This window comes from Schistocerca americana, chromosome 1, assembly GCF_021461395.2.
Source record: "Schistocerca americana isolate TAMUIC-IGC-003095 chromosome 1, iqSchAmer2.1, whole genome shotgun sequence".
NCBI lineage: Eukaryota > Metazoa > Arthropoda > Insecta > Orthoptera > Acrididae > Schistocerca > Schistocerca americana.
This window is the reverse complement of record NC_060119.1, coordinates 210,210,931-210,228,041: the sequence shown is the minus strand read 5'-3', so window position 1 is coordinate 210,228,041 and position 17,111 is coordinate 210,210,931. Positions and strand designations below refer to the sequence as shown.

Genomic DNA, 17,111 nt, shown 5'->3' with positions numbered 1-17,111 from the left:
TACCAAGTATCTCACTGAGGTCTTCACAGATAGTATTTACCCTCCCAACATTGTACAAAATAGGATCATCTATGCCTTATCTCTCAGTCACCCACCAATTCCCAAAGTCCAACCATCCAGGCACAGAGGAGCATTCCCCCCGTGACTCAGTACAACCTAGGACTCTCTCAGTCAGGGTTTCTACTACTACTCGCTGTGCCCTGAAATAAACAATGTCCTACCCACTACCCTTCCAACCCCTCCCACAGTGGTATTCCATCACCCTCTGAACCTACACAGTATCCTCATCCATCCCTACAAAACTTCTGCTCCCAACCTTTGGCCTCATGGCTTATATTCCTATAACAGAACTAGATGCAAGATCTGTCCTATACATCCTCCCACTACCACCTACTCTAGTCCAGTCACAAGCATCACCTAGCCCATCAAAGGCAGGGCTACCTGTGAAACCAGTCATTTGATCTACAAGCTGAGCTGCAACCACTGTTCTGCATTCTACATGGGCAGGACAACCAAAAAGCTGTCTGTCTGCTGAATGGCCACCAATGAACTGTGGCCAAGAAGCAGCTGGACCACCCCGTTACTGAGCACACCACCCAACAAGATGTTCTTGTCAGTGACTGCTTAACAGCCAGTGCCGTCTGGATCCTTCCCAACACCAGCTGTTCTGAACTGTGAAGGTGGAAAATCTCCCTGCAATATATCCTACATTTCCGTAACTCTCCTGGCCTCAACCTTCATTATTCATTGTCCCCCATCTAGCCCCTTCCATTTTCCCTTTCCAGCACTACACAGCCCTCTATTCCACCGATGCACCAACAATCCAACAATTTTTTTACTTCTCTCCTTTTCCACCCCCCCCCCCCTCCCTGCCCTCCCTCTGACCTGACTGCACTAACCTCTCTCTGCACAACTGCTCGCAGTGTGGCCTCAGCGGCCAGAGACTGTGTGCATGTGTGTGCTTCCTACAAAGGCCACGTTGGCCGAAAGCTCACTTTCTGACAATCTTTTTGTTGTGTCTATCTGTGACTCAGCATCTCCAGTATATGGTGAGTAGCAACTATCCTTTTCATATTATTGTTACATTCCATCCTGGGTTTACCATTGTGTCATTTCTGTTAACACTAAATGAGACTGGTTTTGCACTAGGTGGAATGGGTAAGTTTTTCAGTTTTTATTAATGCAAATGAATTAGGTATCCCAATTTTTGGTTGAAATTAATTTCTGTTTTAATTAGTGAATCTAACTCGTTTGTTAATTTATGGCTACATTCAGAAACTGAATACACTATGCTGATAAAAACCTTATGTCTCAATGGGTGCTATTTTATTGCAGATATGTAGGTGATATTACTCTCTTCAACAGCTCTATTAGTGCACATTGCTAGCTGACACATTTTAATCCCTTACACAAAAAGATGGTATTCACTCGTGAAGCGAAAGACCATAATAAGATGCTTAAATATTTAGTCTAGCAACTTCAGCTTGTTGGTGGTACTGATCAGTTTCACATCTACAGTAAACCCACAACTGGTAATTCAATAATCCACGTTTCCTCCTGCCACCATCATCAGCACAAGTTAAGTTTTTTCAAATCTATGCTACACCATATTAACAAGATCAGAGTTGCTGTAAGTTTCCACAAGTGAAATTCCCCGATTTCCAGACAAGTTTTCGCACTTTTCCCCGACAAATTTTGAGATATCAGGGGTAAACTAAGATGTAAGCTGACAATCTGCCTTTGCAGCTGCACTACAAGAAGAAATAGTGCAAATGAGGAAAAAAAAAAAAAAAAAAAAAAAAAAAAAAAAAAAAAACCTGGAAGCAGATGACATTTCTTGATGTGAGCAAAAATCTTAAGCATTAACATACATCTTTTGTAATGAACTGGAGAAAGCAAGACAAATAGTATGTGTGTTTCATTAAGACCACTGACGTTATTTTATTTTAATAAAATGAAACACATTTGGCAACAAAAATATGCATTTCCTTGGAGTCACAAGATGGATTTAAAATACCTTCACAGACAAATAATCTCAGAAAAAAGTAGGCGCCTTGAGAGAAGTGTATAAGGTGGGGAACAATTGTTTAAACCAACATCATAGGTGACCACCAATAAAATGTTGGTTCTACTGTGTTTGTTATTGATGGTTATTACCCTCTGCATTATGTCTTATTTTTCAGCTATTCTGTGACTTTACTTTTGAGAAATATACAAGTACATAGCATACAAACCACCAGTGACTGCCACAATTTTCTTCTTCTTATCGTCAATACTTTCTAACATATAACTACTTTTGAGTGCCAAAATGCACTAGAACAAATAAAAGTCTACAAAACACCGCACTGCACAATGTGCTTGCAGTGAGATAGTCGCAATTCCTGAACTCAATCACCCATGGTCTCTGGCCTGCTGAGGAGCACTGCAGTCCTGGGTCCATGGATAAACCATGAAAATCCACTGCATTACACCACACACAAACAGACCTGGCCCACAGGCAGATTGGTGAGACTAGATCCGACGAGCAGGGCCTGCACATTAGTGGGAACTGAACAGCTTCAGATTGGCAGGCTCGATCCATTACAGATATCCGCAGAAATGACCTTTGGTTTTGGCCTCTCATGGAAATCCACTCACCTGGCCAGCTATTCATGAGCAACAGATAGCATGTTGATAAACTGATACCATTGTGATCAATCCATGCAACAGATTACTTGTTCAAACACTAATGAGGACAGGTAGCAACTCACCAACACCATAAAGATGACTGCTGAGCTGCAGACAGGAAGACAATCTCACTCGCAATTAAATTTTCCACCATAGATTTCGTCAGAAAATGAGAGCATATACACATTCACTGAGAGACAACTTACGCACACATGAGAATCAGATCCAAACAAACACATTGGCAGCTGCTAGGCTAGTGGCAAGAAGTGGTGGCAGTGCTGACTGCAAAGTGAGGGGAGTGGTAAGAAGGGCAGAAGCAGTAAGAATGAGGGAGTAGGGAAACGACAGACGAACTTAGTTGCATCCAGCCAGCAACGATGCACGACACCTTAGCAAACAACCCATTTCATCTACTGAGACAAAAATGACATTTTTCCAGTGTTTTTTCAAATTTCCCTGATATTTCACTCATTTCCCTGATGTGTCTGAAATCCCGATATTCCCTGATCTCCAGAACCTGTGGAAACCCTGGAGATACCATTCACACAATCCTCCATAGAAAAGTAATTAGTGAATTTGAGATGCAGTGCCCTAAACAATGCACACAGTCCTGTTGATAACCTACCGTATTTACTCGAATCTAAGCCGCACCTGAAAAATGAGACTCGAAATCAAGGAAAAAAAAATTTCCCAAATCTAAGCTGCACCTGCAATTTGAGACTCGAAATTCAAGGGGAGAGAAAAGTTTTAGGCCGCACCACCAAATCGAAACAAAGTTGGTCCATTGTAATATGAGACACAATTTAGGTGGAATGAATGACGATACAGCTACAGAAGGTTCAAGTCATAAGCTTAGCAATTAAGCTTTACCAGGTAGCCATTGCTATGCGCCACGCGCTCCGTCCGTATTTATACAGTTACCTTTCCTTTTTCACGTGCTTCGTCTGGTTTGAATTGATTGTTTATTTTGCTTTGATCTGGTAAATGCCGATCTCTTTGTTATAGGTGTTTACGTCACTATAAGCTGAAAATGCATCACTGTACTGTGTCATGAATTGTTTGTCGTATTCTGATAATGAGTGTTTACGGCCTGTCCCCACTCGCGGCATGGCTTGCTTTTGTGCGCGCTACCGCCGCTTACAATAAAAAAAAAAGAGAGAGGAATCGTCTCATTAGCAAAACAATGGCAAGAAACTATTTGTTGTTACTTACACTGCTGCTTTCTTTGATAATGACCAACAAGAACCAAATAATAGACTGCTTGTGATAGAAGACGTTCTGAACGAGAGTTTAGCGAAAATTTTTCTCGGTTTGAAAATCTTTGCAGGCGCCTCTTTAGTACATTACATTCTGCACAGAAATTAGGGTCATCTTAGATTTAAAAATCTAGTGCTTCATTTCTAACTGTATCACTATTAGGCATAAGAATAATACGAATATAAACATGACATGATATGATATGTATATTCTTCCGCATTTGCTGCTGTCTCACCCTAGTTTCGTAGCTTATTAGGCAGACAGGATTTAAATGAGATAGCAGCAAACACGAAAGAATACATGGCAAAATGTTTATATTCGTATTATTCTTATGGCGAAGAGAATACTGCATGTGATTCACAATTCATAAAAGTTCCTATTAACAACCATCTCTTCTCACAGGTAGGAAAAAATTCAGAACGTAGAGTTGGCCATATTGACAAACATCCCAAACAGTCTTGCCAGTTGGATTTTCGTAGTACATTGAAATGCTGCTACATTCGAAGATGAACAATACGGAATTTGTATTTACTTCGTTGGATAATGTATAAAATGCAGTGGTCGAAACTCGGGGCGGAGAAGAAAGGTCGTCTTCCACGTTTTTTTTTTTTTTTTAATTTATTTACTGACGCGGAGGTTTTGGCGCCAGTATATCTTTGTGCCTGCAAAGCATGCCCGTGCAGCGCTACATATAGTTGTGGCGGCACCTACCAACATTTTTCAGAACTTCCGCTTACTTTGCACTCGATTCTAAGCCGCAGGCGGTTATTTGGATTACAAAAACCGGAAAAAAGTGCGGCTTAGATTCGAGTAAATACGTAGCTGCTGAGCACAGAGGTCTCCCCATCTCACTGTTTTTGAGGTCTAGATTTGTGAAGGTACAGTTCATAGGAAAGCTCTTACGATTTCACTCAGCTATTTACAAACCAGGATTTGTGTGTTATTTTCGCTACTTGTCATAACCTTCAGCATAATTGCATTCACAATGAACATCCCCATAAATATAAGTATGAAGGGTCATGTTTATATGAATTAGAGTGTAGTGATTATGAAATGTCATATTGGACAGGCTGACAATGTATAAGACCGGGTTCAGCGAGCACATACTAACTAAGAAAGGCCAGGTTAACCAGAATTCCACATTCGCTGAGAATCTTAACTCAAGTGGGCACCAGTCTTCCATACTAGAAAACTTAAAAATACTACATCTTGCTCAGAACACTAAAGAGGTGAATCTACTCAGAGACGGAAATTGTTAAACATTTCTATGTTGATAAAGACAAGTTGCTGAATGATCAGCTGACTTGCAGAAATCAAGAATGCTATCATTGTTTAGAATGTTGCTGCAATCGTACCTTTTATTTTATGTCAACAGCATTATTCCTAACTTGTTCATTTTGTTGTGAGGGAAGTTACAGGAGTAATGTATCACATTGTAGGTGACATTACCTTTTTATTTTAATGACTAAAAATAGGTCTTTGTCTCTAGTGTGCAACGCTTACGACTGCCCCTGATCCTGATACCTTGATGTTTGGGTTTGTTGATGCTGTATGCATATGCTGTGCATGCACTTTAAAGTTTGGCTATTTTACTCTGTATGACAGAGTTGTAATGACATATTTGAACACTATTTTTCATTTTATCATTTTTCTTTCTTCATATAGGAGTACCTTAATGTACTTTTTTTGTCACATGAATGCAATGGTTTGCATATATGCATCTTAATTTATTAGTTTTATGTAGTTTTTGTATTTCGTAAATATGCCTTACGCTGGTCATGCACGCCACCTGGGACCTCTTGCTGCACTATATGTGGTGCTTGCATCTCGATCTGTAACAGTAAGATTTGTGTGCACGCCAAGCTGACACTGTGCTGTGTGGGGCTCTTAAAGCATTTCTTTTGTAAGTGTGGCCCTAATTCGAACTGCTATGGAACAGGCAGCTGATGCACTCAAGGTAACGTGATGGTGATTGAAATTTTTCCACCACCTTCTTGTACCTTCTTTATGATATATTGGTTTTCTTGTCTTTTAGCTAGGTCCACTTTACATTTTATAGGTTTTTACAGTGGATGGATTACATATCCAGTTACTTTTGCATAAGTTTCTTTTACTTTTAGTTCATTTTACCTGTGTAGTCATACAATATAGGACCATGCCCCTTCATCTACTTGTTTCTAATTGATTGGTTTATTGTTTTTACGGACAATCTGATGATGCTCTGAAAGAGTGAAACAACAGTAACTTCACAACCAAGACTGTTTTGAATTCTTATATTTCTAGCTGGTGTGATGAATGGCAGCTAGCTCTAAATGTAGAAAAATGTAAGTTAATGTGGATGAGTAGGAAAATCAAACCCATAATGTTGAGGTACAGCATTAGCAATGTCCTGCTTGATGCAGTCATGACAATTAAATATCTGTGTATAGCATTGCAACATGATATGAAATGGAATGAGCATGTGAGGGTTGTGGTAGGGAAGTGAATGGTCAACTTTGGTTTATTGGGAGTATTTTGGGAAAGTGTAGTTCACTTTTAAAGGAGACTGCGTATAGGACTAGTGCAACATATTCTCTAGTACTGCCCGGGTGTTTGGAATCTGCACCAGATCGGATTAAAGGAAAACAAAAGTAATTCAAAGGCTGGCTGCAAGATTTGTTACTGGTAAGTTGGAACAACACACAAGTATTACAGGGATACTTTGTGAACTCAAACAGGAATCCCTGGAGGCAAGGTGATATTCTTTTTGAGAAACATCATTGAGGAAATTTAGAGAACCGTGATTTGAAACAGAACGATTCTACTGCTGCCAACATACATTTTGCATAAGGACCAAGGAGATACGCTACGAGAAGTTAAGACCCATACAGAGGCATATAGATCGTCATTTTTCCCTTTGTCTATTTGAGAGCTGAGCAGGGAAGGAGATGACTAAGTAGTGGTACAGGATACTCTCCACCACGCACTGTACGGTGGCTTGCAGAGTATGTATGTAGATGTACATGCAGGTATTAATTATTAATCATTACTGGCGGGGCAGTAAGTGTAGAGATCACAGTGATAGAAATTAAATGAGAACATTTAAATGTTATGAAGTTGGCAAGACCAACAAAACAACATATGTTTGGAGGAAGGAGTGAAGCAAGTGATATTGTGTGAGTAGCTATGTATATTGGAAACTGTTAATAAATATTGTCAAGCAACGTTTTTTGAGCTCCAGTAAATATACCACATTACAGGAGTCATAATGGATTCCACATGTCTGTGTACTGGCGAAAATGACAAATTATTTCCCCCACTGAATAATGTTAAATACTGGTGCAAGTATGGCTTGCTTGTACGTGTTATACTAACTTCCGATTGTATTCTGAGGAAAATCGGTCCAAGAAATGATTAGTGAGACATATGCAGCATGCCCCCCCCCTTTTTTTTTTTTTTTTTTTTTAAAAAGTGGTATGTGCTAAAAATTTACGAGTGGCCCATTTGCAATTGTGACCCGAACCAGACACTAACAGCTGACAAACTAACAAATTTCAAAAATAAAAAAAAGTAAAAACTATTAAAGGTTACATGTAGCTCTTAGTGTATAGCAAGATGTCTTTAACTAAAAGTATTATTGATGATTAACAAACAGATGAAGTGAATGAGCATTTATCATTGAATTTACAAATTGCTGTTACTATGTACAGAAAAAAGAAGTGTTAGTACTTGCAGGGTAACCAACATCCAGATATAATTTGAACACTCAAATTTCAATGAAACTGTAAAAGTAACACCTGATTCCCAGCTAAAGTACTTCTCTATCTCAGTTGGCAACTGTCCCAAGAACCAACAATGGTGCATCTAATGTCCATTTAAGCAGAGTAAATACTGGAAAACAACACTGGGGTGTAATGATGCTAGGAAAAGACAGATTTTTAATCTAGACCCAAATTAAACTGAACAAATTTAGTGCATCCTAATATCACTCTTACAGGAAGACCGGGAGAACATTGAACTACATCTGAAGATTAGTGAGTATATTAATGAGTCTGAATTGTCTGACCAGTCACAATAAAAATTATTTATTGTGCAAGAGTGATTAAAAAAAGTTAACAGGTGGTTTATATCCATTCAACCAGTAATATCTTCAAAAGTTGACAGTATTTTACACTATTTTTGCAACAAGTATATGATAACTGTCTTCTAAACCCTCCCCATGTCTCCATTATTGATGGAAACATAAATGCTAGCACGGTAAGCATTAGTGTACACAGGATTACTATTATTTCATTATACATGTGGGTTTGTCTGCTTTGTGTATCTGTTTGTCAAATCAGCGAGCTTCGGGTAATCCTTTTCATGTTCTTAGTGCTTTCTATGTACTCCGAGATGTGTCTAGTTTGTCTGGTGTCTGGCAATCTCTCAATATGCCCATATTTCAATTGATTTTTCTTCGTATTATGTACTATGTTCGATATCTGTTCTGTCTCTTGTCTGTTCCACACACTGTAAACTACCTCTGTCTTATTAGGCCTTAGGATGTTTCTGATGATTCTTCTATCCAATTTCTTGATTTTTTTTCTCATGCACCTGCCTGATCCATGACCAATGTTTCTGGACTGATGAAAGTCTTGTAATGTCTCACTTTTACATTACCTGACTGGAACTGTTTATTGTGAATGTTTCAGTCTTCCAGAATATTCTAGTCATTGAATCTCTGTTGTGGGTTCCTGTCTCTATCCCACTTGCCTGTATCGTCCCCCAAGATACTTTAATTTGCAATTTGTGAACTCTCTTGATACCACCATTGTTTGATTTTTATTATTATAGTAATATTTACAGAAAATGAAATGAAAGCTGTTACATACAAATGTAGGAAGGGGAGAGGGGAATGGAAGGGGCCAACACAAAACTGACCTACAAGTTTATTCAACACCATCAATCTATTCTTTATTTCTCTTAACTCCTTGAAATCACATCCTTCCCAGATTTACATTGCATATTTGTAAAGCTGTACATGCAGTGTTTCTGATTCTGTTATGATTGTTTTTGTAAAAAATCCAAGTAGTACCACAAAACCAGCCACTGTTTTTGAGGTCTTGGAAATGACTGTAAAGAAATAAAATTATGTCCTGAATACAATGAATAAAAATGTTGATTTCTACCATACATAAATTTCATATACAATGAATCTCAAATCAACTTGTAGGAGACTCAGAGATAATGAAATATAACACATTTTATAAAAATAAAGTTACAATATTTTGCACTTTTTGTAGGTATGAAATCACTTGCCAGTGAGTGAGAAAGAATCTTAACATTCAGTGAAAAACAAAACTGTCAGCTATGTTTCCTATGCACTTAAAATTAGAATTTCTCCCAATGCAGTCCATGTATGTATAAACACACTTGTCCTCTGCCCTCTCTCTCAGTTTCTTAGAACAAGCTCAAATCATTTGCCTTCTATTATTATTCACCTCTTAATCTTTTAGAGCATAATTTTGCATTTATTTATACAACACATACTATATATAAGGAATACATATTTGCAATTAGAGGTGGTGTCGCAGACTACAGATAAATACATCTGCATCAAAGAACGATGAAATGCTAGAACTAAGAGTAATGTACAACCTTTAACTGACTACTAATTAAAACGTCTAAAGCTAAAAATGATGCTATTTAACTGAAGAAATCTCCTTCATACACATAAGCTACGTCTCTAATATCTAATTCAAACTTAAACTTTTTTAGTTGTGAAGGTATCAACAGGAATACAGTATACATGAAATTGCTAACATGTTTCTCAATATCTGGCATATTTTTAATACTTCATCACTTAATAAGTATACCATAAAAATAATCAATCAAAAGTAGTTAATTAGCAAATACAGTAGAGTCCCATTATTCCGAACTAATTGGGACCGGACCTTGTTTGGATTAGCTGGAATTACGGTGACGAGATTCTAGAATGAAGTATACCAAGCAGATAAGTAAGTACACCAAGTTAACAAATGGGAACAAGTGTGGGAACAATGGCTCACTCTCACTCCCTGCCCTTGTTGCTGTGCACTATTGAGACTTTTGTAGTGTGAGGTCAGTGCACTGCCAGTTGGCTCGCAAAACACTCGATTATGTTAGTTATCGATCGCTGGCATGCGTAACAGTTGTATTGTATTTGTTCAGGTGTAGTGGTGTACGTATTTTCGTCATGAGTAAACTGAAACATACCTTAACTCTCAAAGAAAAACTGAATGCTTTGAAGCAGAGAGACAATGGTGAGAATGTATCTAAACTGACAAAGGAACTGTGTGTTGGTAAAGCAACCATTTGTGATCAGAAGAACTGAGTGAAGCTTGAATGGTTCTGTGCAACGTCTTTGGGAAAAACACTCTAAATTTGGCAGACTATGAAACAGTCCCAGTATGATAAAGTGGATGAAGCTCTTTTCCTTTGGTTTACGCGGGAAAGAGAAAGGGGAATTCCTTTGAGTGGAGCACCGGTTCAGGAGAAGGCTGTTTACCTGAACAAGTTAATGAATGGTGATGAGTCTTTTAGTGCAAGTACGGGTTGGTTGGACAGATTCAAAAAAAACGTCATGGAATCCGTCAGCTAACAATTAATGGAGAGAAGCTTTCTTCTGACTGTGATGCAGCGAAGGAATACTTGGGTAAGTTTGAAAAAATGATGAGAGGGGGAAAGTATTCTCCCCAACAAATTTATAACACTGACAACACTGGCCTTAATTTTAGGGCATTGCCAACAAAAAGCCTGCCATCAAAAGCAGAAGACCATGCTTCTGGTTTTAAAATGTGCAAAGATCGTGTAACTTTATCAGCATGCAGCAGTGCTGCTGGTAATCACAGGCTGCCTTTAATGCTGATTGGCAAATTTGCTAGGCCCAGAGCTTTTAAAAACTGCAACATGAAGTCCCTGCCCGTATATTATCGCAACCAGAAAAAAAACATGGATGGATGGTAAGCTGTTCAAAGAATGGTTTCAAGGCCAGTTTGTTCCCTCTGTTCGACAGTTTTCTAAGGAAAATAATTTGTCTCCCTGTGCAATCCTTTTGATTGATAACGCGCTATCTCACCCAAGCACTTGGGAATTATGTGATGGAGAAATTGTGGCAAAGCTTTTGCCCCTGAATGTTGGATCAGGCCGTACTGCATACATTAAAACTTGATAGCATTCCTTTAGTGAACCTGTGAAGGATGTTGACAAACTGCCTATTTGCTTCTGTCTCAGGTTCTTCAGCCGATATTCATCTGATGATTTTACTGATATTTCGCCAGCACGAGTGGCTGGCATTATCAAAGCTTCACCCTCCACTGCCAGTGCTGAAATGGAGCCGAGCTATATGTACCTGGCGTGCCAACATCCGAGGGCTTCTCTGAGGTCATTTCCGGTGCGGTTCACCTCTTGCTACCTGCGACGGTCGTTCACCACCGGCAATGGAGAGTGAAGCTTTGACAATACCAGCCACTCGTGCTGGCGAAACGTCAGTAAAATCATCAGACGAGCATTGGCCGAAGAATCCGAGACAGAAGCAAATAGGCAGTTTCTCAACAAGTGGCCACGAAAGCCTCAACAATTTTGTATTACACCTCTATGGGGAGGAGATTTGCAGATTGTACCGACACCTTGACCAACGACAGAAGAAGGAAGAGTGATTGATGTCCTCTCTTGCCTTCCTTTCGCGGTGCAGAGATGAAGATGCTACACCGAAGTTCTTGAAATGTAAGCACATATTCACCATCGCCCAAGCACATCGTATCTACGACAGAATGGAACAAGCTTTCCTTTATGAGCGAATTCATGAAACATGGAGAGACTTGTCAAGAACGGATCAGGAACGTTTGGACATATTCTATCACCTAAGTAGCAGAAGGCATAAAGACGACTGGGAAAAGATCGACAGCATCACTCACAGGAGCATGCAGAACAAACACGAATGCTGTACTGAGTGACAGAAGAAAAAGTTTGAAAGGTGCCGGAAGCAGACTGACATGGCGATTCCCGACATGTCACATACAGTGGTCAACTTCACTGAACGACAATTGACCGAAGAGGAAGTGTCTGTTCTTCAAAAAGGAGGGAATTTCGCTATCATCCCAAGAACTATACCTATTGAGGACATCACTGCTAACACCGAATCGGCCATTCGGACCCTTCCTTATGAAAGGACAGAGGAAATACACACTGAAACAGCCAGGATACAGCGCCGAGCTAAACCACCAGCTTGTAATCTGAAGAAAGAAGAGGTACAAGCTATTAAGAATCTTAACGATGACAAAGAGTATATTGGTACTGCCTGCTGATAAAGGGAATGCGACCGTTGTAATGAAGAACAGAGATTATGAGCAAAAGATCCGACGACGTACCAAAAACTAAGCGCAGATCCGACGCAGCGTATCACACGGAATACGAATTGGTTAATCAAGGCTTCTTCTCTGCCAGTGGACATACAGGGAATCCTGTGCAACACGGAAGCCCTACCACCTCTACTGTATGGATTATCTAAGATCCATAAGAACAACGTTCCACTAAGACCGATTGTTAGTGCTCCTGGCTCACCGACGTATAAACTGGCTAAACACTTGGACACACTGCTCCAGCCACACGTAGGGAAGACCAACACATAAATAAAGGACTTAGGACATTTCACCGAGAAGCTGAAGGAACTAAAACTTACACCAAATGACATCCTAGTCAGCTTTGATATTGTTTCTCTGTTTGCGAAAGTGCCACTCAGTGACGCTCTGGAGCACATCGATTCCATTTTCCACGCAAGACACCACAAAGCTCTTCCATGCATGTCTCACCACAAGCTATTTCACATGGAATGGCAATTTCTACAACAGCTGGAAGGTGTTGCCATGGGTAGTCCCCTATGTCCAATGGTGGCCAACTTCTTCATGGAGCATTTCGAAGCACAGGCACTGGAATTGGCGACTTGTAAACCTGAGGTGTGGTACAGATATGTCGATGATACTTTCGTTGTGTGGAGCCACATTGAAGAGCAGCTCGGTGACTTCCTAAGATACTTGAACAGCCTCCACACCAACATAAAATTTACCATGGAAGTAGAAAAGGACAAAAAACTACCATTTCTAGATGTGCTAGTCACAAGGGATGGCGAAAACCTGGGACATAGCGTGTACCGAAAACAGACACACGTGGACCGATACCTGCACAAACTATCAAACCACCACCTGAGCCAGAAAAGAGGTACGATTCACATGTTCGTAATGCGAGCAGGACGAATATGTGAGCCGCAGCACCTCAGACGTGAAATGCAATATCTGGAAAGTGTTCTGAGGAGCAATAGGTACTCCACAAATTATATTAGAAATGTAACAGAACCAAACACTTGACAAAGTTAGAAATCAGGAAAAGAAATGTCGGGTACGGCCATTCTGCCATACATTCCCAGAGTGACTGACAGAATCGGTCGTATATTGCACAAACACGGCGTAAGGATAATATTCAAACCAACAAGGAAGATCAAAGAATGTCTTAGATTGGCAAAGGATAAAAGGGGCCCACTTGCAATGTCGGGAATATACTGCTTACCATGCACATGCGGAAAAGTTTATGTCAGAATGACTGGATGATCAATCAACACCAGGATCAAATAACATAAGTGACATTGCAGGTTGGGGCAGGTGGAGAAATTGAGCGTGGCAGAGCACGCACTGAGTGAGACCAACCATGTAATAAATTTCACCGACACGGAAGTTCTGGCTGTAGAGAAGCACTATCACACGCGCTTGTTCAGAGAAGCTGTAGAAATACAAAAACACATGAACAGCTTCAGTGAGAAAGAGGAAAGCCTTAAGGTAAACGGATCCTGGCTTCCTGTACTGCAGCGAACGACCGTCGCAAGTAGCAAGAGGAGAACTGCACCGGAAATGACCTCGGGGAAGCCCTCAGACGTTGACGTGCCAGGTACATATAGTCTGCGGCTGTGAGCTTGGCTCCAGTTAACCACTGGCAATGGAGGGTGAAGCTTTGACAATGCCAGCCACTCGTGCTGGCGAAACATCAGTAAAATCATCAGACGAACGTCGGCCGAAGAACCCGAGACAGAAGTAAATAGGCAGTATGTCAACAAGTGGCCACGAAAGCCTCAACAATTTTGTGAAGGGTGTTGTTTATTGGGCCGCTGAGGTATGGCAGAATATTTCAGAAAATACTCTGAGAAAATCGTGGAGAAAACTGAGGACATCTCTTGAATTTCAGGACAACCTAGTCGAAAATGAAGAGGAAGCTCTACTACAAATGATGCAATCCCTGATGCGAAGAAGCTAGTGAAGGAGACATAGATGCGTGGAAGGCAGCAGATGGGGCATGTGTGGAGAACCTTATTGACTCTGATTTAGTTGCTGCTGTGACGGAAGTGACAATGAGCCTGAAAGCGACAAAGGAGAGCTGAAAGCGACAAAGGAGAGCTGTTGCCACACAGTGACGCAGCAGAAGCCCTTGACCTCGCGCCATGTTATTTGGAGCAACAGCCCACTGCTACACCTGCTGATATGATGTTTATGAGACTATGGCGCAACTACATGTCGTATAACAGACTGTCTTCATTACGCCAAAAAACAATGAGTTTTTGTCATCTAAAAAGTAGGGATCAAATGTCCGCTGTATTTTAGCAAGTTTGATAGCTTTTATTTCATTGTTGTGCATTATTTAAACCTAATGTTTTCTTGCCAATTTCTCTAATACATTTACTGTACTGTGTAAATTAAAATTGTGTGTATGTACAGCAGTTTATGGCACAGATTTCCGTACTTACCAGGAAAGTACTTGGGCTCGAACAAACAGATCTGTATGACATTTGGTTACAGGACCATTATGTACCTCTGAATGAGCTGGTGGGTGTCGTTTTTCTGCAAAACTCTGCAGTCATGCTCTAGATATCACTGTAGATGTAATTGTAGACGCCATACGCAATGTAGCAATCTTAACTATAAATGTAAATGCAGAATGTCAATAAAATGCTCCGAGCAATACGAATGACTGCAAAACACACAGTGAAGAAACGCAAGTTGATCGCATGGCATATTTGAACATTCTATAATATCAGTGTTGAACGCCACATCAATGACACTTTTGAAGTTGTTCACTGGTTGACCAATATCGTAGTCAGCATTCTGCCACGCTTAATGAAGCATTGGTCTGTATACTCTTGCAGATAACTGACTGTAAATGACAGAATGCATATTCATGATAAAGAATCTGTCGTGCAATTTCGGCTGCATATTACTGGCACGTAGTTTAATGAAGTCTGTTATTTTCTTGGCATATATTTTATATTGCCTGAAGAAATGCACATCCAGAGGTTGTGCATATTTTGTAGTTTTAGGCAGAATGATTTTTAAATCTACATGTTTTCCACCAGATGCTTCCAGTAGTACTCATTCACCCTTACGTCCAGACCAGGAGTCACAAAGTACTAATGACTTTCTCAACAAATGTGGATTCAAAACTGACAGAAAAAACGTCTTCAGATGTTTCGTCATCTTCCCACTCACACTTGCATCGACAACGACATTTGGAGGGCACCGCATTTCTATTTCCCTTGACACGTGGGGTCCAAACTTTCCACTGGATTCTTGAAAGCAAATATAGTGTTTGTCTGCCAACCGTCCATCCATTTATATAGCAAAAAACACAGACGATGTGACTTACCGAACGAAAGTGCTGGCAGGTCAATAGACACACAAACAAACACAAACATACACATGAAATTCAAGCTTTCGCAACAAACTGTTGCCTCATCAGGAAAGAGGGAAGGAGAGGGAAAGACGAAAGGATGTGGGTTTTAAGGGAGAAGGTAAGGAGTCATTCCAATCCCGGGAGCGGAAAGACTTGTCTTAGGGGGTAAGTCACATCATCTGTGTTTTTAGATATATTTTTCCCATGTGGAATGTTTCCCTCTATTATATTCATTTATATAGCAACATTGATTGTTTAACTATGTGTTGCACAGTTAAGTGATCACAGTTCCATACAGAACTAATATCGATGTTTTCTCTTGTGATATGCTCATTGACATCAGCAACAAACGTTTGAAGCTCTTTCAATCAGCTCTTCTTCGTCATCCTATCTTTTCGTGCTTGGAGCATAGTGATACGGCGTGATGTTATCCTAAACTCCTTTTTCAAATCAGTAATAAATTCTAGTGAAGCTGTAAAGTTTGCACACCCGAGATTTCTGGCTACGTCCAATGCCCAATGTTGTAAATGCCAATAATGAATGGCGGAACCGCATTCTTGCGCTTCATTGAATTTCGCCATTACACGCTCCTTGATGGTCTTTAACAGCAGTGTACGATTTCCCTTGAAAACTGTATTTCCTTCTCTTTTAATATTGCTTTTAGACTTCAGTTTAGGGTATCTTTTCAGAAACTTGTCGTATGTGTCAAAACCTCTAACGTAATAATAATCGTACATGTTCTCCAGTGTGTTATCATCAAACGCCGTGATGATACTTGCAACTTTAACCTCCTTCTTGGGAGACGGTTGGTATTCACTGTCACTGCTTCCGTCGCCTCTTCCCGCAGTTGCCGTAGCACTACTGTTTGTAATGAGTTGTTCGTCATTATCATCTCTATCATCATCATTATGTGTTAGTGTTACAACAGTATCTGTTTCTAACTTATGCTCATATTTCTGCACTATAACAGATACCAGAAAACATGCGAATGATTCGTCTTCTACACCAATACCATCTTCACAAAGAAGGGTTCTTTGTAACCTCATCTCAACCAATCGCAATACATTAGCAGGATTGATTACCAATCGCCGAGCCATCTGATGCTTCAATACACAAATAATGTCACAAAACGCAACTTCAGAGGCACACTGCACCATCCCTACTGGTCCCGACTGGCGTACCGGCAGGTCAGTGTGCAATGCGGCATGGCATACGCATAGGCCTCTAACAGACGACTGCAGAGTTTTGCAGATGCGGCAGTATCACTAGTGCAATAAGAGACCTTTACATTATTTCTCACACGATTTTGGTGTATTTGTGTTTGTTCAAGCCCAAGTACTTTCCTGGTTAGACTAACATTTTTCATATTTGGATTAACTGAACATTTGGATTACTGCAGTTCGGATTAGTGGGACACTGCTGTACCAACATATTTAGACAGAGGTGATTACGATATAGTTGTAGAAAATATTAGGTTATTA

At 40.2% G+C, this 17,111-nt stretch overlaps 1 protein-coding gene across 2 annotated transcripts in view; it reads right to left on the bottom strand.

Annotated features, from left to right (window-relative positions):
• Nucleotides 1-8,830: 8,830 nt before the first annotated feature.
• LOC124597621 (protein ARV1) overlaps nucleotides 8,831-17,111 on the bottom strand; it is a 78,761-nt gene continuing 70,480 nt past the window's right edge. For both annotated transcript variants that reach the window (XM_047135959.1, XM_047135952.1), the window contains exon 6: nucleotides 8,831-9,015. In XM_047135959.1, coding sequence (XP_046991915.1) covers nucleotides 8,897-9,015 — 119 coding nt within the window. In that variant the 3' untranslated portion in view covers nucleotides 8,831-8,896. The remainder of the gene's footprint in view (nucleotides 9,016-17,111) is intronic.